The sequence below is a fragment of the Diplotaxodon limnothrissa genome, linkage group LG9, assembly GCF_057381915.1.
Source record: "Diplotaxodon limnothrissa isolate DT_005_m linkage group LG9, D_limnothrissa_male_GT1.1, whole genome shotgun sequence".
In the NCBI taxonomy this organism is placed as follows: Eukaryota; Metazoa; Chordata; class Actinopteri; order Cichliformes; family Cichlidae; genus Diplotaxodon; species Diplotaxodon limnothrissa.
Window position 1 is genome coordinate 25,028,752 of NC_140604.1, and position 24,961 is coordinate 25,053,712.

Genomic DNA, 24,961 nt, shown 5'->3' on the forward strand with positions numbered 1-24,961 from the left:
TTGCCTATTTGCATTCACTCTTTGTCGTTGTTATCAGCGGGTAATACCATCAAGCTTTCTATTTCATGTACACATTTTTTCTCTCTAGCTGTTTGTCTTTGTAATAGGTTTCCAGATATTCATATATTCAATGACTGCAGCCACCGACCTCCCTGCCTGTTACATATATACTTTCAACATTAATGAATCAATGTTACGGAAGTGGAGGAAGCGCAGTTTTTGGCTTTCCCCATATTTCAAAAGTGCTTCATCTCTTTGCTATGACTGTCGCCCGCCATAATTTGCAGATGATAATGGTTTTAGCCGCCGCAATGCTTTCGACCAAAACAGGCGCAGCTTGATAACATCATCAACATGCGCTATCGCGATAGAGCGATATAGTTTTGTTTTTGTTTTTTTTTGTTTTTTTAGCGATATAGTCAAAATCTCTATCGTTGGCCAAATTTATATCGTTTCTATCGATATATCGCCCACCCCTAGCTAATATATTACATATTTAAGGAAAACACTATTTAAATTAAAAAAAACAAAACAAAAAGAATACATATATATTAAGGTAAAAAATGAATAAACTGAATTTTTTTACTGGTTGTTCTTTTGCCAACATTTGGCCAACATGCAATACTGCCTGTGGTGATTTTAAACTCACAGGTCCATTTAAACCAATCCAAGATTTTTAGCTTTGAATTCACCCTCTTTCACGTAGGCATCTGTACATGTAGTGCTGAAAATCCATCTACCATCTATGAAGTGTTAAATTTCCCCAGGACTCTAATTTGCTGTTTGACTCTCTGAGGGGCTAATGCAGGTATGAGTGCATCTTCACTTCCAGAGGGGGAAAAAAAAAGAAGAGATCAGCTTGCAGAAAAAGCTCAGGGGAATTTTGACTGGCTTTTTAAAAGGTGATGGATTGGCTTTCATCACACCCAAAAAATATGCAGCGTTGAAAAAGCCACATCTGCTTTTTGGATACAAGCCGGGAAAATATACAGAGAGGTGCTAAGTTTGGAAACTTTGTGAAAAAGTTTAAGAGTAAGAAAAGTAAGAAAAGGCACAGTTTGTGGAGTGAAGTGTTTTCCAGAAATAAATAACACACAAGTTCAACACAATTTAAAGGAGTGATAAATTTTTTTTAAGATGCTGATTCACTTTCCAATAGTTAGGTGCTAAATACAAAGCCTGTCAACTTAGTTTAGCCTTAAAACTGGAAAAGACAAATCAGCTGTTGGGCTAAGTCAAAAAAAACAAGCGTCTCTAAATCCCTGACAAACAGAAGCTGGTGTTTTTCCATTTTGCTTTTGCTACAGGTTAAATAAAGGAATTTTAACCTTTTAATTACTCACCTTTAGAGGTTTTAAATTACATTTTTTAACCACTGCACAAAGCTCAAGTCTCTCTTTGCTTAGCTGTGACGCTCAGGAGTGGGTGTAGATGAAACATAAAGATATTTCGAGGTCACATTTTACTACACAGAGTGCAAAATCTGACAAGAAAAGTGGAGAAGATAAAATAATTCCCGTGTTTTTAATAATTTGTTACCATATTTTGATTCATTTGTGTAGATAAAACAGGTGTACATTATACAAATAATCAGAACAACAGGCCAGGTTTTAACCTAAAGCCAAACCACAGGCGAGTTTAAAAACATCTTAATAAGACAGAAGCAGCCCTCAAAGAACAACGGTGACATTTTGAGATGTTTACAGTCTTCCCTGAGCTATTTTGTCACGCTATTTATATCCTAAAAACAAAATTTTAAAAAACTGTTTAAAGTCTGCTTTACATCCTTTTTGTCTCTAATAATTAACCAATTATTTTATAACCAGATGATGTAGGTTTAAGGCCTCAAACCCAGAAGCTACATCCTTATACATACCATTTTATGACTCTATGTTATGTTAATGGTTAAATCAAATCTATCTGTCTATCTCTCTGTCTGTCTGTCTGTGAGGAACATCAGTTAGTGTAAATGGATTTGTAACAGTAAAAGCCCCATCAGCCATACTTTGCTCCAGTGGAGCTGACAGTGATTGGATATTAGCACATATCAGTCAGGGTAACATTAACTTGCTGGGTCACAGAGCCAGGAGCAGGGAGAAAGCCTGCAGGTGTTGCAAAGAAGTAATGGCTATCTATCAGCACCAATTTAAAAATGGCTCTCAGCGAGGAATGGAAACGACTGAGAGGTTTGTGTCAGGAAATGTTATTTGATCCCGTGCTTCACTGTTCACCTGCCATGCTTAATTTAATATCCAAACATTTCATCAGAGGCAGATAAAAAAGAACTGTAAAGAACGTCAGTGAATTAATATACTTCTCAAACTATTAAAAGCTGCATGTCCAATAACTGAAGCCAGAGAGGTTACACAGAGGAGGAACACGTCTGAATATGAGATGGTAAAAATGGGTCTAAAGATTTTAAGGGCACAGTTAAATGTAATCAGAAGCAATTGGGAATATGAATCCATGTGTTACGAGATTATAGCAAAAACTATCTTTATAGTGAACCAGTGTGTCCCCGCAGCTTGACAAAACAGTATTATATTACACCTTTAGTGCTACAATAAAGTTGATTAAAATAAATAAATTAAATAAACTCTTTTCATTTACCGAAACTACTCTAAGATCCTTCTTCATGTTTTGTGCCAAATGCATGCGCGAGCACATGAAACTGACTGTGTTCAAGCTGCACATTGTGTTTGTTTCTGAGTGATAAAAGTTGCATATCTATTTAAGATGTAGATACAAACGTGGTGCAGGGACTCTGCTAGACATCCCAGGTGATGAAACGTCACCGTTAGGCTGTAGAGCCATCGTGTGGCTTCCTGTTTCCTGTTGGGGTAAACATTTATTAGCACTCACAAGTAGAGCAGGGCGATATGGCCAAAAATATTTATCACGATATATATTTGAAAATTTGCGATAACGATATAACCGACGATATAATTGATGCGAGACAAAATACAACTCCACAACATTACTAGCGCAAAAAGACAACCTTCCATTTATTTTCACTTAAACAAGAAGCTGGTTTTTATGTACATTAAAGCTTTATAAAAATGCAACAGTGCAAATGCAAATTCCTTGCTGAAAGTTTAACCAAAAGGCATTTCCAGTAGAAATGGGCTGACATATCCTGAGCATAACCATGTATAATATCCACTGAAGTTAAAAAGAGGTGCTTTGCAACATTAAACTGCAGTGTGCAGTACGTATTTTTCGGACCATAAGGTGCACGGGATTATAAGGCACATTAAGCGAAACAAAGCAGTCAGATAAATCAAACTTTATTAAACTCATTCTTCTTGCTTCCTCCACTTCTGTACCATTGATTCATTAATGTTGAATTCTCTGGCAGCTGCTCTATTCCCATGTTGTTGCAGTATATTAATGACTAACCTCGTATTGTGGATGGATTATCTCAGTTGTTCTCCTGACTGAAGTTTGGTCCGTTTACAGCATCCTGCCATGCGATTGCATTTGTCTCTAACCATGAAGAACCTTCACGTTAACTTTTATAAGTGGAAAAGTGTTAGTGTTGGTCCTCCAGCTTCACTGTTTATGTTATGCTAACATAGCTGTGTCGCTAGCGATCACGTAGCACATCATTATATACCAGCTAGCCCAACTTCAGTAACCCTACAAACGTCACTGCTGTTTAGTTTCCTGTCTTCATTTATGTTGGAAGTGATAGCAGAGCTGTACGTGTGATTTTTTTTCAGAAATCTCTCAGTCAGAACATGCAATATCATGCTTAGGTAACTAGCGAAACTAGCGAGCTAACTTCCGCTAGCTTCCTGCTAACTTCTAACTCCGTTAAATGTAATAACTTTTGTTTTCATGGATGCCTGGAAGTTAAACTTTATAGTTACACCTGGTAAAGCAGCAATGCTGATCGTTTTATTAAAGATGAAAGAATTTAGACAGTTTTTAACTCTAAGTGATGCTGCAGTGTTGTTTGACCTGAAGCATACGGAGTTTAGGACCCAGATTACTCCCAGATTTAAGAGCATCTTAGTCCGACAAATATGACAATAACAACGGCCGCTTGCATGTTCTGCAAAAAAATGTGCTTTGTTGTGTATCTGACGGACAAACACCAAACCAGTTCCACATCACGGAAGTTGCACCATTTTTACAAACCAATTCTGGTTCATCTGTTTCACTCAACAATCGGCCATGTGTGTATGAAAACAAAGGCACTGCGCATGCGCGTTTTACTCCCATTCTATCGCGATATTTCATTTTCCTATCGTTGCCTAACAATATAATATGGCCCAGCCCTACTCACAAGTCAATTTTTTGCAGAACTTTATAATAATAGCACACTATTGAGCAAGATTAAGGTATTAGTAAGGTATTATATATCATTTATACAGCATTACTCCTCCTTAGTAGGCCATTTATAAATACAGATATGTTATTAGGACTATGATTATTACAAGCAGTGATGTAGCAACATTGACAGCTGTATATGGTATAATAGTAACAGATGGATAAGCATATCTGTATTTATAAATGGCATGATAAGGAGGAGTAATGATATCTAAATGATGAAGTGCTTGCTATTACCTTACTAGTCTTATACCTAATAATGATACCTATATCTAACACACAGATTATTATAAAGTGCTGCCCAACTTTTCTATTCATGTTTCTAGCTTGTTTACTGTACATGCAAATGCAATGAAAACAGAAAAATGCAGTCACCTGCTGCAGGTTTTTCACAACCTAAACAGCTTGAATGCCAGTAATAATGCTTGAATTGACAAACTAGAGTTTAACGATCCGTCTCAATACAGCCCAGGGTCACAGTCAAACGCATCAGTCCAACACGCTGACACTAACCTTCAACAGCACAAGATTAACGCAAGCAAATTCACAGTAGCAGGTCCCCGATCCCTGTCAGTAGGCTGCGCAACATAATATCGCCTAATATTTACAATCTATGTTGATCTGAGAAAGGTGGGAGTCACGGAAAATTTTCACTGAAGACTTCAGTAAAGTTTCAAGTTAATCATCTTTTGGGAAGATGATCAGTGTCGTTCAATCGTATTTTCCTCATCACCTAAGTATGAAGTGTAACCACCACATTCTGCCTAACCCACAAAAACCAAGAGAAATCATTTTATTTACATGCACCATGCATCCACATCTATCACCTTAATAACTACTCTTTAAGCTGGTGCTAACACCTGATTAATCATCACGTTCCCTCTACATTCGAAGACTCTCACAGCACGTGAGACAAATGAATGGTTTAAACTCAAGTGAGAGATAATGCTTTGCTTGATTTCACTCATTACTGCAAAACGAATCAAAACAATCACAGCAAGATTAATTTATTGCATTACCTGTTAATCACAGCATGCTTTTGAAGACTATATGACGTCTGAGTGACTGACACCCAACTCGCCAGGAGCAGAGAAAGGAGGACGACTCTCCTCCTTTTTTAAACTTCTCTCTCCATTTTCATGAAATATTACTTCCTGTTCACTGACAGTTTATTTTACACTCCCATGAAATACTGAGTTAATTTCATGACTTCATAACTGCTGTAGTCATTACTGTTGATGGTTGGGAAACTACATCCTTTTATATTTTTTCATATAATAATATTAAAACCATTATTTAGTAATAAAAGAGAACCAATATGAGCATCAGCAGGATAAGGAGTACTGTGCCATGGTTCTGGTTTCTTATTGAATATTTCCTTTTTTGGGATTTAACTGATTTCCTTTCTTGTGTTGTTAAAAGTCTCATCTTTTTCCTCCTCTTCACCTTTTGTCAGTGTGTTAGTTCCTTCATTTTCCTTCGTTAATACCTCTTTGGGAATTGCTTTGATGATGCAGAAATACAATCTCATGTCTGTCAGGAAAGCTGGACTGGACTGAAAATGAGTGAAAAATCAGCCAAAGAAAAACTTTGAAACCACTTTAAACCACTTTATAAAATTACAAGAAAGTCTGACCCATTGGAAACAAATGATAAAGAAATGAGCCTTGAGACTATCGTGCAGTTAGGTCAATTGGGTCATTTTAATTCATTGCTAGGTGTTTGCTAGGTAACATGAAAACATCATTATATCTGATATACTACTGACAATGTATGAGTTCACACACACACACACACACACACACACACACACACACACACACACACACACACACACACAGATTTTGTGTATTACAGTAACATTTACAGCATAGTAGATATACTGTAACGACACACCACTACAACCTCAGCACCTAAGGCCCCCAGAAACTCAAAGATCATTTGTTCATTCCTCACAAGTCATATGGTAATTAAAATGAGTCATTTTACTAATATCATAAAGGTATACAATTTAACAGGCAATTCTCTTAGTTTAAACTTCAAACGTATTACCAACCTGTTGTAATGCCCATTCTTTCTAGCTTACAGGCACCCCAGAAAATATTTAGTGAATTAGTACAACACCTGAGCTTGTAAAGCTCAACCAGGGTCACATCCAGACCCTTGATGATAACTTTAGCCAACAAATGCATTGGTTGAAAAGGTTAATTAGAGATGATAGTTTTTAATACTGCACATATCGTTAGCTTCATAGCATAATTGCCTAAGTCAATGACTTAGGCAATTATGCTATGAAGCTAACGATATGTTGACTACCAAGTCACTGCTCTACATTTACCCACAAGTCCTGGCAGTACATACAAATAAAAAGTATACAAGATGCCTTTTTTTTAAAAATAGGAAACAAATAAAAACATTGTCAACAATATTTTATATACTCCTGGTACTTTAATTAAAAACATTTTTTGTATTTTGTTATTCGAAATAACATCTGGAAAGCATAAATGTACTTGGTGTAGCAAAAATGAAAACCGTCAGAGGCAGTCCATCCATCCAACGTTTGTTAACGTGAAATACTGATTTCTGTTTATCAATTATCTAGCAATAGCATGCATATAACCAGGGGTTAAAGTGGACTGGCACTTCCATTGATGAGTGATTAAATCCAGTAGGCAGATTAATGCATATTACTATTAAACGAGTTGATTTTTCATGTGCCTGGTGTTACATCCAGTGACAGCATGGAGATGTTTGCTCAGTGATGAGAAAATAATGTTGTCGCTGCTTTCACCATTTTCTGGTGGTACTTTAGCGGACAGCTAGTGGTACTGAAGAGAAGCGTGCATAAACGGAATAACGTTTTTTTTTAAGTGGCAGAAAATGTCAAATGCAACTTTTCAAACAGCACAACAAATACCAGCAAACACACAAATTGTTTGTGTGCTACTTGTTACAAAATGAGCTAAATTACAGCTGCTATATTTCACAGGGAGAAGAAAGAAAAATGTTAATGTGCGGCATTGATAGATGGAGAAAGATGTAAGAAAGACAGGAAAACAGAGGAAGATGAGAGATTATTTTCAAAGGTAAGGACTTCCCTGCAAGTTATGAACTGGAAATTTAAGGATATTTGCAAGTAATATCCTTAATCATTTTAGAGTTTTTAACTCAGATATTGGATCTACGTGATGTATTGCTGGATTACATTTTTGTGAAATATCTTGGGAAACCAACTGAATCAGTGTTATTCAAAGGTGGGTTAGTTTGGAGTACTGCATCAAAGTTTACAGCAATGCACTATGTTAGACTGGCTGCATCTAGGGTATTGTTACTAGGGTACATCAAGGTAGCGGACATTAACACTGTGTAATTATGTCTTCCAACAAACTGCCACATTGAAATGAACTTCTAATTAATTGCCTTGAGACAACTGCTGTTGTGATTTGGTATTATATATATATAAAACTGGATTGAACTGAATTAATCAAGCCATTAAAAGTGCATAAGGTACCAGTTTGATGCCACCATGTTGCCCCGCTATCTTGAGTTCTGCCTAACCTAGTTATGTATGTAGCTAAAGACCGGCTCAATATGTAGCATCTCAAAGGCGGAGGAAAAGAGAACTTGTGTTTTTATACATCTTAAATAGGGTCCTCCACAGTACAACGACGTTAGATCCACTTCAAAAACAGTTTCACTAATGTTAACTAACAGCAGCTAACATAGGCTAACAGCAGCTAACAGCAGCACTTACTGACAGTAAAAGTTCAGCTCAACAACTCACTTCAGTTTTGCTGTTATCGAACAGAAGAGAGCTTCACTGACTCATATATGACTTCTTTCACAAAGTTTTCAGCCTCTTGCAGAGTAAACAGACGTTGACTGACAGCTTTGAACTTAGTTCATGTGAACTTAGCTGTGAACTTAGCTAGGATTATGCACTTGAACTGGGAGGCTTACAAAACAAAACTCACTCGACTGCAATCTGCAATCTACTTATATCTAGTATTGAGATTTTACACATTGCAGCTTTAAGGTGTTTATGCCATTGTTTATGTTTTATACTAGCTTTATATGGTCTATGAGTTAGAATACAGCTCATAAAACAACAACGTATAAGGAGTGAAAAGAAAAGATTTCTGCTCAAACTGATGACTTTATTTAGTTTAGTTACATGTAAATTTCCACCTAATTTTGTTACACAACTACAGTGTAAAATGTTGATTTGTACACGTTCAGTTTATACCAAGCACATTTTCCTTACAGATTAGGTATTCAAATAAATAAACCTTTGCTTTTATACATTTCTGTTTCATTTTACTCTGAATTATTGCTTTTTGTATATTGAGAGTGAAAATTTCATTTATTTTTTTCAGAGTGTATCTTTTTGAATTTAGTTAAATCCACAAAGAGCAGTAAATAGTAAAATAGTAGTGAATAGTGAGGAGCAGCACAGGTCAGCTGATCACAGCCTTACCCGGCCTTGACGTAATTCTTTTCTCCGGTCTGTCAAATCCTACTTTAACCCCTAAAACACACAAAACAAAACATCCGTTTCTCTTTCGAAAACAAAGACATCAATGCAGCACAGACGCTGAAGTGATTCACTATAGTCTGTCCATTCAAGCAGACCATCTGTGACAATATCTATCTTCTTTCTCTTTTCCTCAACTGAAAGAAGAAAGAGATTTCTTTGTTTAGTCACAGATGTGAAGCTTCGGCTGTAAAGGCATTGAGAGTAAATCTGAAGGACACGAGTTTAAAAAGAAAGTAAAGCTAACAAAAAAAAAAAAAAAATCCAAGACAGGCAATATGTAATTGCAAAAAGATAAATGACTGTTCAGCTTTTTTTCTTATGTAGAGCCATTGACAAGATCAAACATTCTTGGTGAAGTAAAAAGTGTTAATTTACTGTAAGAAGGGAGCTGGGGTGGAAAGAAACTTGGCTCAATTGCAAAAGTGTGATTTATATATAACCTTTTTGGACTTTGTAGATGATATTAAAAAAGTTTTATTGCTTATTTTTCTTGTCTTAGTTCATTGAAACAGCAGCAGCCCCTTCCTCTCCTTTGTGTTAGGATGCCTGGGTTTTGAGTTTATTATATTATTTATCATTTCTAGTCTTTGGGTTTTTGTTAGAGTCATGTCTTATGGTTTGTCTCTGTGAAATCCTTAGTTGCTGTCTCCCCTGTCCGCTATATCCCCGTGTCCAGTCAGTGTCTGTGTCTGCCCTGGTCACACGTCTCTGTTCCCTCTGCCTGCATGTGAGTGTGTGTCTTTTGTTCAGTCTGTGTTATGTGTTTCCTGTTTTACTTTGAAGGTCTCTGTCTTATCTCAGTGTGTTCAGATTACGCTTCTTTGTCTCGTTAGTCCTGATTTGCCCCAGCTGTGTTTCCCTCCTGTTGTCCATTCCCTGATTGCTCCCTCTGTGTATTTAAGCCCTGTGTTTCAGTTTGTCATTGTTGCGATCTGCCTTTATCTTGCTGTGTGTTTAGTCTGTGTAGGTGTATTTTGTATTCTTAGTTTTTGTTACCCTTTTGAGTTCAGCATTAAAGCTGTTTTGAGTTACTTTCTGTCTCCGGAGTCTGCACACAGCTGTCACATAACACTTTGTGTCTGTACGTCGTCCAGAATAAAGGTTAAGCAGGGGTCTGAGCAGTTTTCTTCCAGACTGTGATCGAGTCTGTCCAGACTTTACATCTAGTCCTCAGCTTTGTCCATTCATTACATCTACAGTAACCTCAGTGAAGTTTTAACGTTAACATCAAGCGCTTTTTCAAATTCTATATGCACCATACATACACATTGCAGGTTCAACACAGAACACTAGTATTATGTGGAGACACTTCAATCAGAACAATGTCCTTCCACACAGCACGATGACGTAGTTGTTTAACAGTGCAGTTCACTGTGCAGCAAGCTCAGCATAGCTATAGGCTTTCTGTGCATTAGGTTGACAACACATCAGCTTAAAACCTCAATCAGACATGACGGGTATTATGACAGTGCTTATCAGCTCTCTCTGCTTCAGGCTGTGTGCACGCTCACATAAAAGGTGTCATTTGGCTCTCCTTCTGCACAAAATGGACCAATTGAAGGCTGCCTATTTTTGTCAAAGACACTATCAGAAAAAACGGTGATAGGGACAGATAAAGAATGGGATGTGAAAATATAATCGCAAAAGGCAACACAGATCCTGCAAATGAGTCAAGAGAGGTAATATATTTAGAGATGTAATATATTTATTTTAACCCTCGTGTGCTTGACATTTATTTCTTAACCGTCACTCTTTGACAGCTGCTACCTTATAGTTCTGACAACATATTTATATTTATACATGAGTGCATATCCTCGTGAGAGAGAGAGATGTTGAAAGCAATGTAATTTGTGGTCACATCCAAGTTAAATTTAATTATTCTTTAATTTAGTTTTCTCATCTTTACTCTTTTACCTGCAGTTCCAGCAGCATAAAATAGACTTGGTGGTAAATTACAATCAAATGTAAAAGAATTTATGCATTTATACATCTGCATAACCAACTGAATGCAGGTAAATTCTGTACAGTAAAACTTCACTCCACGACTTCCTTTGAGGTATTAAGCACAACTTAATAAGTTGCAAAATCGATTCCTTCAGAAAACCCTCACAGCACGTGATCAGGAATCAGGGAAAATGTGGTAGAAAAAGACAAATTTGAACAGAGTCTGAAATGAGATTTGCAGATTAGATTTTTTTAAGCTTTTCTCAGTGAAAGCCAAAATGAGACCTTTTATTTTTTTAATAACTTTCAGAATGTGATCCGTGATTTTACCACAGCCACACTCGATTACTGCAGTTCTTTATATGCCAGAGCGTGCCAGGCACGTTTATGACGATTGCAGTTAGTCCAAAATGCTGATACTCGTAAATGAAAAGATGAACCTATTAAACTTACCTTGGTATCGTTAAACTGGCTACCTGTACAGCTTAGGATTCATTTTAAAACCCTTGTAATTGCTTGCATCGGCTTGCCCCTGAGATGTTTGATATTTATGGTTTTATTCCGCTTATCAGAAGCTTGAGTCAGCTGAACACTTCCAAGCACCAAACCTCTACAGCTAATCGGTAAGCTTCACTAACAGTAGTCAACTTTTAAAATCTCTGCTAGTGGGCATCAGTTTAGCTCAGTGGGTGAGCAGACGACAGTATGCCGCATGTCTAGAGGCCTGGCTTTGATTCAACCTGCATGTCCTCCCGTTCTCTCTCTCTCTCTCTCCCCACTATCCTGTCTGTGTTCCCCACTCCACTATTACATAAATAGGACTGTTTTAACATTAAAGTTGATAATCATGTGCTTTGGTTGATTTTAGGCTGACACGGTTAAATTCTTTTTGCATTTTAATAAAATGGATACATGCAAAACCTTTTGATATTTTATGGATTTGTCGTGTCAAAAATGATGAAATGAAGCTTTTTATGGGCCTCATGAATCAATATCCAATCCAATCTCCCCTGAGATGTTTGCTGCAGGCTTTCTGTTGGGCATCCAGTGACTGTCCTTGATATTTTAAAAGTCCATTTGTATGCAAGGAGAAAATTTTATCTTCAGTGTCTACCCAAAGGCTCAACTGTATGCAAATAACCTTTTAAATATGAAAATACTCACAGTTATAAAAGAATAAATAAATGTGTTAGCCCGTGACAGCACTGCTGAGCGAAGTCCTGCTATGGCATCTTTAGGCTTTTTGGCCACAAAGCAGTTATTTCCTTCATAAAGAAAATTACATACATTTAAATGACGGTTAGTTTTCTTCTTCTTGAGCTTGTTATTTTACGGAAGAGCACATAGAGAACATCTGTTATTCCTTCTTTTGTGCACTTGCACTGAATGTAATCGATTTACCTTTCTGATGGTCACTGAAGTAGCTGAAATAAGGCGGGCAGGTTATTGTAACCACCTCTCCGACCCGAGCTGAAGGCCAGCAGGCGATGATGTCCCACATGCCTTGGCACCCTGCCAGGTGAACATAATAACATCAACATGGCATCGCTCATATTGTAAGAGACACACGTGCAAACACCAACACCACGATGACAAAATGAAATCATGTCCAACACTAAAGCCAAATTGAATAAGTAATTAATGGCAAGCAGCAGCTGCGTGTTATCACTCAGTTTCACTTTAGGGACTTAGTTACAGGTTTAGAGTTTTGTAAATGTCATAATATGGGTTAAAGAAAAACTCATTCATGGTGGTTTCATCTTCTATGCCTCCAGTCTTCAAGCAACAGATGAATTTTTATTTTTAAACATATTGATTTGTCACAATCAATATTTAATCAGCTTGACATTTATCTGAGATAATGGACTGCCTGAGAGTCTCAGTGGAAAGTTTATCAGAGACACTAATATGGAGTTAGGCCCCTACCTTAATAATAATTATTCTACAGATGAAACAATTTTGGGGGGAAAGATGGAGATTTTCATCCACAGTTGCTGCAGGTTTGCTGAGATCTGGTGACTGTGGATGCCGTTTGAGTCCAGTGAACTCACTGTCATATATAAGAAATGATACTGAGTTTAAGATGATTCGAGCTTTGTGAGATGGTGATACGTGGTAAAATGGACCCATGCTTTCATGTTGTTTACATCAAATTCTGACTCTACAGGGTGGGCCATTTATATGGATACACCGCAATAAAATGGGAATGGTTGGTGATATTAAAGTCCTGTTTGTGGCACATTAGTATATGTGAGGGGGCAAACTCCTCAAGATGGGTGGTGACCATGGTGGCCATTTAGAAGTCGGCCATCTTGGATACAACTTTTGTTTTTTCAATAGGAAGAGGGCCATGTGACACACCAAACTTATTGGTAATGTCACAAGAAAAACAATGGTGACCCCCTTAGACTTTTATCTTTGGGGTCATCTGAAGGCAATTGTCTATGATGTGAAGATACGAGATGTGCAGCACCTGAAACTACGGATACTGGATGCCTGTGCTGGCATTTCTCCTGCGGTGTTGCTGTCAGTGTGTGAAGAGTGAGAGAAGAGGGTTGCATTGACAATCCAACACAATGGGCAGCACATTGAACACATTTTATAAGTGGTCAGAAACTTGTAAATAACTCATGAAAGAATAAAGTTACGTTGAAACCAAGCACACCATTGTTTTTCTTTGATCTATTATTATTTTGAACATATTTTTAATTGTTTTTATTTTAAGTATTTTAAATTCTTAATTCATTTTTATTATTTTATTTATAATTAGTTATTATTTTTTTATTAATCTAATAAAATCTAATAAAAAATACATATTTCTAAATAATAATTTTGAAAAACAAAAGTGAAAACCTAGCAGTCTGAAAGTGTTATTCAGCTGCACCTTTCAAATACATGACTTACTTGACAACACCCGAGTTAACCCCAGGAAATGATGACGTGAGCAATGCAAAGCAAACAAACAGCTTCATTATGACATATTGTGCAATCACCATATTGTCCTTTAATAAAATGTTTATACTTGATTAATGCTACAAGCTAAAATCTACTTTCGATCAAAATGTTTTAATGTCCAAAATATTATAAGAAAACCAAGGAACTGCTGAAGGATCCCTTGATGTATTATGTTGCACCGCCATAGTCTGTAAGCTTATGGTTCCCCACAAACACTCATGTTAACTCAGTTACTCAGGATGTGACCCCTGACTGCCACTTCAACTATGTTCTGGTTGAGGAAGTAGATAAGAAAGTAGAAAAATAAGGGCCATTACAGCAATAAAGAACGCTGTTTCCACTGTTACCTTAACGCAGCATGCCGTATGTACAGCACGTGTAGTGATTTTTTATTAAAATGAAAGGAAATGGAGATAGTGCCAACAACGTTTAACATCAATATTTCACTGCGTTCCTAAAGTCACAGGAAGGACGGCCAAGCAGATATCTCAGTGGGCCAAAAAGAGAAGCATACATTACATTTTGAATCTAAATTGGTGTCTGAGTTAAAAGGCATTGGTGTAGTTTTAGCTACTTTAACAGGATAAAAGTGTACTACTGTTATGCATGTGGCTTACTGCTGTGCCTCCTTGTTTGTGTCTCCTGCTGTTTGTCTGTCATTGTGTTACATGTTTCTATTTCAGTCTCTTCCTGTTTTATTTTGAAAGTTATTTTCCCTCTCGTGTCTGAATGTGGCTGTTATGTCCTGAAGAAATGTATTTCTGAAATATACATTCACACACTGTCTGACCTCACCTTACTATATATTTACCAACTATGCCTCCCTTTTTCTTTAAGTAGCCTTTTGCACACCCTAAAGAGCTGGAGAGACTACATATGTTTTCCATAATGACCTGAAGTGACGTTCCCAGAGGTGCTATTTTCACAGCGCTCTTTCTCCAGCTGGATCTCGTTCACCACGTCGCACATCTGCACTGACAGCACCTACGGATGAAACAGAAAGCACATTTAAGTTTCAGGAGTGAAAAAATGCCTCTATTGTCCTGCAACAGAAAGAACTTCTATTTAGCAAGGCGCACACAAGAACACCAGAAAATATGAGTTTGCAGTTATATTAGTAAACATTTTCTCGTCACCGTCACCAGCTTTTCATGCTATATTTTATTAGACTGAACTAATGACTAATAATACGCTAAGTAGAAAGAAATGTTCTCAAACTGAGCCTTTTTTCCAGGGAAATAGATTTTCTTGTGCAAATAAATTAGGGAGAGGAGAAGGGAGCCACTGAGTAATCTGCTGTGACTGTTCATCTGTGTCAACACACGCTGAAAAATGCAGGATGACGGCTGCTAGTGGAGAGCCGGTGGGTCAATGAAAATGTGTAAGACGAGCAGTGAGGAGCTTGAGAAGGTCACTGGAGATGAGGAGAGAAAAGTCGGCGTGAAGCAGAGCGTATTCATGAACTCCTAGTGAAGAGCTTCAGTGTGCACCTTGCTAACCAAGCGGCAACGCTCAAAGCAGCAAAGGTCACAGTGAGGAGGGCTAAAGCACAAAGATGCATTTACGCTTGTTCGACTCATCCTCTCTATAAGTGGTTCTTCATGAGTCCCGGCCACCTTTGAGCTGTCAAACATCAAATGATCCTCATCAATCATCCAGAAATGTCCTACTTAGTGCAGGGTTGAGTTCCCAAATGATATTACGCTGCTGTAAACAGCAGTCAGCGATGCAATGCGCACCCCGGGCGAGAGAAACACCTCAAACCATCACAAATGAAAAAGGACACGTCTCATGTTAGTAGTTTAATGAGGCATGGGATAGTCAGAGGTTCATCTGTTAAACAAGGGATCCTCTCGCAGCACGAACACTGATATATCAGTGTTACATTATCATACGCTGATATGAGCCCAATATTCGTCTTAACTGCCACAGGTCAAACACCAAATGAGGTGACATTTACACATGCTATTAATGTCCCGCTTTATCAGCTGTCATAAAACAGTGATGAGAGGACCTACAAGCAGAACACAGAGGCAGGTGGGAGACACAAAACAAAAACAGAAGCACAAAAGCACAGTCACACTAGATTAAAAATAGAACACTAACCCGCGTGATTAGTGAAAATTGACGGCTTTCCAGTGACCTAATTGAACTACAAGGAGATGGGGTGATTAACTGGTCGCTCATAGGTTAAGCATGCAATACCCTCAACCTCTAGATGATCACTTTCGATGTCAAGGTGATTGCTCAAGACACCTGGTGGGAAGCAACCTGTCTCCAAACAATCATCGTCTGACTTGGACTGACTGCAATCACTCTTCATTAGTGAAGCTTTGCAAACAATTGCCATCTAATTTATAAACATAGATTTCTATGACATTACAATCAGTCTGAGTGTGTCTGCTGTGATCAGTGCAACTTGTCTGCAACGTGTTTCTTTGCGATAGGAGACTTGACCTAACTGGTTGCCAGTGTTATATTCCTGTTTAAAACTGAGGTTACTCAGTAAGCAGTATCAAAAACAAGCAGTATCACATGCACTCAGGACCATAACATCAACAGGGAGCCCCCCAGTGCTACCCCTGTGTCCTAGTAGACACGCCTACAGTTATTGCATTCACAAAATGTTCAGAAAACCTGACCTCTCACCTTGACCTTGAGGTCGAGGTCACTGAGATTCGAGTTCGGCTGAGATTTTTAGCAGGTATATCTATGAAATCGAGTTGTCCAGCTGCCCGACAGGGTAACAACAATACCCCATCAGCCTTTTTTAGTAGTAAAAATCTATTCAAGTTTAACGTTTAAGCGACACCTACTTTTACTTTTAGTTAAAGTTCAAATAGTAGAATCCAAGTGGGATCCAGCTTTGGGAACAACAAATTAGTGCAGCCTCAATGCTTCTGGCAGCAACAGAGTTAGTTCAAAAACAACTCCCCACTCATTATATTAGACTTAGATTAAAATATTATGAAGAGCAGTAAATTATTCTTGAATGAGATCAGGAAGGCTGGAGTGCTTTACTTCACAACTCTGTTTTTATTCATGCATAAATAACGCTTACAGGAGCACTTACAGGATTTTTTTTTTTAGATTCGGGTGGCACAGGGGGATCCAGCAATGAGTAAGGGGGTGGGGGGTTGTTTCTACCAGATGTTGACCAGCTGACCATTCGCTGAGTTACAATGATGGTAACGAGCACAGACCTCCTGCCTCCATACATTAGGAGAGCAGTAATTAATAGCAGGTGCCCTGATGCACAAGATCTAACAGCGATTTAACCGGATAAGAAATAATCTGTTTTCAACAGTAAATATATTAAATTTTAACAGAGTGGTAGGACTAGCGAGACCTCTTTATCCCCTGTGTAGCTTCCACCCATTGTTGCATTTTGTTCCAGGGGCCTCCCTTCGGCCCCACCTTTGACACTTTGATGAAAACTATATATAACTGATGAGGATGTCTGTGAATCTAGGAACCCACCTTTGTTGTCACAGCTTTGCTAACCTAACATAAAGATAATTAAAAGATGCCCCCAGTGACTGACCTGCAAACAATGATTGATCAAACACAAGAAAAGCTGTCAGAAGAAGCTACTTCTGGTTGCTCCCATATGCTGTGGAATCACCACAGTGGGTTTGATTTTGTTTGACATGGTAGTTTGTACACCAGTTACCCTTCCAGTCATTCCCCAAGATCAAACTGTTTAACGGTCGGCAATCAGAAGAATGACATTTAAAAAATTACTTGGGATTGCTTTTTGTTCTGCCAGGGCTATGGTTCCAGACTGAGTCCTTCCTTCTTGGATATTGATAATTCAAACATTGTAAAGTATAATAAGATGGCTTTCCTTTAAAAAGTTAGCAAAATAAACAATTTTAATGATGAAGTTCAGTGCACGGTACGAACCATGTAAAATCTCGCTGTAATTTGCCTGTCTACACTGCACTGCCTTCCCTGAGTGTTACTCATTGCCTCGCTTGCTCTCTTGAAGGTCATCCTGACACTCTCATAATCCACACAGCTTTGGGATGAGAGTCTTTGCCTGTGACTGATTACAGCAGAAAGTCCAACATATCCTCAGGAAATGGTAGCAGCACTGCTTGAAAAGAAAGAAAACTGCTAACTCTCATGTTGGGCAGACCTTTCAGTAACCCTGTTTTTCATTAGAATGATGTTGATTGTAAGACAATGTAAAAATGAAGCACTTTAGAGATGATCTGGGTCCAGAAACCTCTCTGAGTGGAAAATGCTATCCTCATAGTGAGTTTACATTGCAGACTACAAGTTCCTCCAGTCCGTGACAGAAAGTTTTATTATGTGCACGAGTGATTTAACATCTCCACTGCAATTATAATGTCAAGTACAGTGACGGTTACATTAGTCACTAAAAGCTCCTTTAAAAAAAATCATTACACCATTGAGAATATTTGTTTGCTATCAGTATAGTGTTATTAAATGTGTGCAAAATGGTGTAGTAATGATATCACTGTAATAGGGTTCACCAATGCACTAAATGTACTGATAAAAACATTATATTTACTTTGGCAGATGCAGATTAAAGCTGATTTGCATCTGTAGTCGCCAAATGTTGGACAACCCCACAGCAGTCTGATTACCCAGCGTCAAATATTCACTCACTGGCCACTTTAGTTATACCTTACTTGTATTGTGTTGGGCTACTTCATGGCTGACTGAATATGTGACAGAAACATCAGAGATTAGGTTCACAGTGACATGATAGTGTCATGCAGTTGCTGCAGATTTGAGCAATTTTAGCACCACGAACTAACCGTTTGAGCCACTGTTTTGAGTTTGTAGCTGACAGGAGTAGACCTTGGTGTGGTCTTCTGTTCCCAGAGCCCATCTGCTTCAAGGTTTACCATGTTGTGCATTCAGATATGCTCTTCTGCATACCTTAGTTTTAACATGTGATAATTTAAGTTACTGTTGCCTTCCTATCAGCTCAAATTCTCCTCAACTTGGCATTTTCACCCATAGAACTGGGTGTTTGATGTTTGATAGTTGTACAGATCTCTGTAAACCCTAGAGATGGTTGTGTGAGAGAATTCGAGTAGATCAGCAGTTTCTGCAATACTCAGACCGACACCAACAACCATGCCAAAGTGACTTAAATCACCTTTCTTGCACATTCTGATACTCAGCTTGAACCTCAGCAGGTCATTCTGAGCATCCCTACAAGCCTAAATGGTTTGAGTTGCTGCCTTGTGATTGGTTATTTAGTGTGTTAAGCAGCTAACCTACTGCAGAATTTAGCAGCCAAACAAATAGTAAATTGTCTGGTACTTATAGAGTGCCTTTCTACTCTGAGTCTGCAGAAGATGTTTTTACCAAAAGATTCATTCACCCATTCATACAGCACTGTATTCTATGCCTTTAAGCACTTCAGTCACATGGATCTCACACTGTCTAATGGATCCATCAAGAGTCAAGTGAAATTCAGTGTCTTGCCCAAGGGCACTTTGAAATTTTGGAGGACCTGAAGATCAAGCCACCAACCTTCTGTATAGAAAGTGACCAGCTCTACCTCCGGAGTCCCAGCTGTCCTATCAGGTACTTCATCGTGGGGACCAAAAATAGAGAGCAAAAAGCAGTTTTATGTCCTAATGTCTTAGAAAAATCCCTCCGAGTAATTAACTATGTGTGAAAATCTAAATTTCTTTGACTTGTAATCTACTGTCAGGTGTTTTCTGATTACTTGGCGTCTGGTGTCTTTTGTATGGCCACTGTTTCAGGACTTCGGGTCGATGTCTGTCAACTGTGATTGGTCAATAGAAATCAGACTACGAAATAAAATGTAAAAAACAGGACAATAAATTGTGTCCCTTTCATACAGACTCTATTAACATGCAAATATTTGCTTATAGAGATTAATGTACTTATATTTTGTATTTCACGTTTGTTCTGCTGCCCCCTACTGGCAGGGTTTAACCAAAGGACTTAAAGCAAGAGACTCAATAAGTTTAAATAATTAAACTTTATCTGTTTGTGTTTTCAACTCTAGTGATTATGCATGCTGACTCCCCACAGTATAACAGGGCCATCCTGAATCTCATTAACACTCTCATTATCTTTACAATGACAAATCTGCATTTAAATTCTTTTTTTTATGTTTATTTGAATAAATTGCATTTTCTAAAAACAATAATAATAATAATAAAAAGATCTGGGTAACAGCCAACAATTTTAAAAATGTCAATGATAATTAAAGTTGCTTCGTGTCTTGCAGCTTTTGCAAAATGTAACTCATTTTGAATGTGACGTTTCCCAAAAGCCACTAATGCTGCATAAACAGAAGAAAAACTGAAACAAAGTCCCTCATCAGGGAAGAAAACAGACATAGCAGTGGAATGTGAGCATGGCTTTCTACTGTAGGCTGCTGGGATCAAGCTTTCTCTATTGCATGGAGGTAGTTTATTAGTTCACATAATCCTGTATATTGTGAATAGAGCCAGAGCACACAAAGAGGTAGACCAATGATAAAACAGTCATCAGAGTTCACAGCAAGGGATTCATACAGCTGGAGTGATACAGGAGGGGAGGAGATGCGACAGTGATCTATAACTGGGCTCAAAAAGGAGGAGACAAAAACTAAGTGCTTGCCGCTTGAGATACTGGAAACCTACTAATACCAAGCACTTAGACAGCCACCTATGGAGATGACTGTATTGAGGAATGAATCAAAATGTCAGCGCCAAACTACGCAAAATTGTACAGATGATAAGTGGACCTCATCAAAGACTTAGCTACAAGCACATATACACACAGAACACGTATGCACGTTGTCTCAGGGTGGAAAACGTTGAATAAATACCTGCAGGATTTAAAGTTTTGGTTGCGTAGACCTCATCGTGAGCAGTGCAAGGAAGTATTTAGTGATTGTTGTTATTCAAAGTGGCTCCCAGTCTGGCATTGTTTGAGATAACAATCAAATTCTAAAAAGGAGGAAGAGCTGACAGAAGAATGAAAGGTGAAACTCGTGTCTGACATTGTGGACTAATATGTTTTTCCCAATTCTACACTTCACTGAACAAAACAAAAACAAGCAGCATCTACATAATGGTTGCCTGTTGTTAAAAATCTGACAAAAGGCTTGAACACCGTGCAAGCCAAACAAACAAAAGCACAGGACACGTCTGACACGACTTGAGCAGTATTTTGAATTGCTCTCAGTTACTGAGAACAATGTGCTTATGCATGGTCTTCAAAGAGCTTGAGTGATTATCATGTTGTTTCTGAATGATCAAACATCAGGCTGTGGATTTATGTGGTTCCAATTATGCAGTGCCGTTTCCAGTTGCCAGTACAAGTGCCAAAATTAGCTGACGGAGTAGCTGCTGCCACATATCTGTAACCAATAACCCAAAGCAGCTCTGCTTTAACACAACTTGTTGCTCTATGATCGGTTCAGAGTGAGCTTTCATCAATTGTGCGGTATTTGTGAAATACAATCTTTGATAAATAAAGCTAAAATTTTGGAATATTTCACATCAGTCTTTCACAGCGCAGTTTTCTCCATGTACATCCTAATGGGCCAAACGTCTGTTTGTCTGTTTGTTTGTTTGTTGGTCCACAAACTCCTCCAACACAATCAGGAGCTGAACAACCAAACTTGACACACAGGTACCTCTCCGGCCACAGAAGGTTCTTATCAATATTACATATATGATGTAATCCTGTTGCCTAGCAACCACCTACCAATGGGCTCAAATGAATAACTTTTAATGTCCGTGCACCTATAACATCCCGAAAAATCATTGTTTTATTTTACATCCAGCACAGCAACATCTAATTTATATGCACAAAACTATGACATGACATATTATGATGCCACTGTGTTGCCATAAGAGGCTACATAATGGACAACACAATAGTAGACTACAGCCAGATTTATATAATAGAGCAGGCTTTGAGTGTTGCAGGGATTAATTTTTATACAATAGGCCTCATATTTATCTTTTACTTATTTATATAAATAAGATTTACAACCCCTGTTTTTTCAATGTGATTAAGTATTACAGTTTGCCAACAGCATGAAGAGACCAAACAATACCGTAATATCTGCACGTGCTAGTATTTAAAAAAGATCATATTACATGCACGTTTAGAAATATAGGCCTGCTTTGAACTGCATTCTTGTGGCCTTCTGCTTCCTTAGACAACTGTTTTTGTTTGCACACCGTTATTTCTGAAGCATTCTTTATGCTTATCCTTTGAAAGTAATCCTATAATGCTACAGATATTTTCATTTCTATTTTTACGCAGTCAAAGTTTGGAAATGCTGACTTACTGTGTGACTGCAGAGAGAGTGGAAACATCTCTAAACTTTAAGAGCCCGTGGTGGAAGAAGTATTCAGTGCCTTCACTTGCTTACTTTAAGAAGCAATATGATACTACTGTTGAAATACTCCACGAGTAAAAGTGTTTTACTATCTTCCATGATGTTTTAGGGGTAATATAACTGATTCATTAATGCGTTTGCTGAATTTTACTGCTGCAGAAATTTAAGGTTGAGCTATTTTGAACTTCATAAACTGTCGGACGGTTTAATCTGCACCATGTGTTTGTAGGATCAGAGCCCTGTGAGAACTATGCATCTCAAAGTCCTGTTTTCTGCATTTTCTAGCTTTATTTTACATTTATAACCTGCTAATATTTAAAAAGAATTGTCAGCCAACAAAGGAACACTATATCCTTCAGCCTGATTTAATTTTAAAATCTCCAAATTTGGCGATTTGCGGTTTGCCTCGACGTGAGAGGAGGAATATGATAGTTTTAATATGCCACTAAAGCTTATGGACAAATACATAATATTAATATTTGTCTCTGAGATGGAGTAGAGATTTAAATTATCATAAAATTCAAAACAGCACCTGAGTAAATGTACTTAGTTACATTCAGCCACTGGTACAGACACATAAGGATATTAAGGCAGAGAATATATTTGCTTTTTTTTTACACACTTGAACCAAAACAGAAAAGTCATTTTCACGCATCGGAACGGAAACTGTTTGAAGAAATAAAATACGTTTGTGCTGCACCTCCCACACCACCCCACAGCGTAAATGGGTTTCTGTGATTATTTGGAAGAAAAGTTCCTTAAGGTTTTTCTCGACTGGTTTCATATTCAGAGAGAGACGAGGAAGAGAAATCATTATTGCCCCCATCCTCACCTCCCACCACCACCTCTCATCCCTGTCCCTGCTCTTCTCCTTCTCCCATCTGCATTCGGTTAAATCAATAACAGCAACATCCAGCCACTAACATACCCTTTTTAACCACTTTCTTCACTTCACTCAGCACCACAACTCCTTATTGGACATATTCATATTGATGAAACATGTCACGGTGTGTTATTATAAAGCAGCCATCTAAGGACTTAGGGGGGAAAAAAGAGACAAATATACGGCATATGAGCCAATAAAGTATGTCAACTAATCACACATCTGGCTAAGCTAAAACGTCAGGCTGAGCCTGATATCAAAGAGTCATGAGAGGTGAGCGGGGAGAAATTCTCACACAGGCAAATACAGTAGATGTTCACAGTGTAGTCTGCCTGATAAGAGCTTCTGTGGAAAGCATTGAGGAAGCCGTGCTTCAGGGACAGATGACTCAGATCAGCACAAAATTATAACTATTAGTAGATATTTGTCTATTTCTTTTCTCTCCCACATGTCTGAAAATTGTAACAAAAAGCCTCTTCAGTTCGCTGAAACTACAGGTTCCTGACAGAGATTAGATGAATAACGAGCAAACCTCTGCCCTCAGTTACTGAAATGCAGTGAGAGCCCTCTTCACATTCCAAATATTCTCAAATATTGACTGTTGTGAACCAGTGCTATTGTGTAGTAAAAAAAATAAAACTGAAGTGAAATTGACATAACATTTCTGAAAAATGAGGCAAAACCTGACGGCGCTTCGGTTTGTTGCTCACAAAAGGACCGAAAGGTACAACCGAGCAGACCAGCAGAGACTCATGCCTCACTCCTGCTTACGTCTACAGTGAGTGTAATTTTAAGGAGATGCGGGAAAGCCTATGCATCCATCACTCACAGTGCAGGCTTAGAAAAACTCCCTGCAGAAACACTGAGTGCCACTAAAAGGTGACTTATTGCCAGGTGGCAATGCTCAAAGGCTTTCTATGTAATTATATAAACCTAGAGAGACTACAACTATTTACTAGAGTAGTAAAAATAGAGCCTAGGTAAATTACTCCACTCATCCACCTGGGAGAATGGATGAAAATAGTGGGGAGCCCTGTATGAGGTGTCCACTTGTATACAATAAATCAAACAGGCGGAGGAACAAAGTAAAAAGCAGCCAGGCTGGTGGATTTCACACACAAAGGTTTCTGATCTGAACCACTATCATGTGCGATCTTTAAGAATTTAGAGGACTTTTTATTTTACTACACTCACGGTTTTTTTTTTTTTTTTTTTAAAGCCAACTGTTCACGTTGCCAGCTACTGAAATTACCCAACCACACATATATTGCTGGGTGAAAGCAGCCTAGTTTATGTTTCTAAAGCCAGATGTCTTACGAGGAGATGAACAGGAAATATCATAGAGCAGGAAAAGTAAAATAGAAGTAAAAGGGTTTTTGTTTTATTACATTAAACACACTCGAAAATGTTTTTTAAGAGTCCAACAGCGGATTTAATCTAATATGCCTGTAGTAAAAGTATAAATTAATGGTTTCAGTATGAAGAGAGACAGAGACTTACTTTTGGCAGGTATCCGCACAACACCAGAAGGAGCAGCTGTGCAGAATCCATCCTGTCCTTAGATTTTTTTTATTCTCTTTGGGTAAAAAAAACAACCTCCTTTGGAGACTGGTTTAGGTGTTTGAGGAGAAGTGAGTGCGTATGTTTACGCGTGTTTAGGTGTGTGAGGTAAACCGCCTACGCTCCATCGGATTGCGCTTTTCTGTGTGCGCTCCTCCGGCAGGAGAGCTGCGTCTGCTTCCCTGTACCCGCCCCCTCTCCCATTCACAACTCCACGCCGCCTGTCACGTCCCTGAAGACTGCTGACAAGTCTGTCAGGCTGGTTAATTGTGAACACAATGCATGCTTTTGTAGACAAACACGCCGATTCTCCACAGCGGGGCTAGTGGCAACACACACTGCGGAATAAACCCTGCAAGTGTGGGTTGGTGTTTTCCTGCAGATTTTC

The 24,961-nt window shown here is 38.3% G+C and overlaps 1 protein-coding gene across 1 annotated transcript in view; it reads right to left on the reverse strand.

Annotated features, from left to right (window-relative positions):
* The window catches only part of vipr1b (vasoactive intestinal peptide receptor 1b), a 48,590-nt gene extending 23,878 nt beyond the window's left edge, over positions 1 to 24,712 (reverse strand). Inside the window, exons 1-3 of the mRNA XM_085362918.1 lie at positions 24,514 to 24,712; positions 14,665 to 14,755; positions 12,218 to 12,328 (exon numbers count right to left, since the gene is read on the reverse strand). Of these exons, the coding sequence (XP_085219044.1) occupies positions 12,218 to 12,328; positions 14,665 to 14,755; positions 24,514 to 24,564 (253 nt within the window). The 5' untranslated portion in view covers positions 24,565 to 24,712. The remainder of the gene's footprint in view (positions 1 to 12,217; positions 12,329 to 14,664; positions 14,756 to 24,513) is intronic.
* Between the last annotated feature and the right edge of the window lie 249 nt (positions 24,713 to 24,961).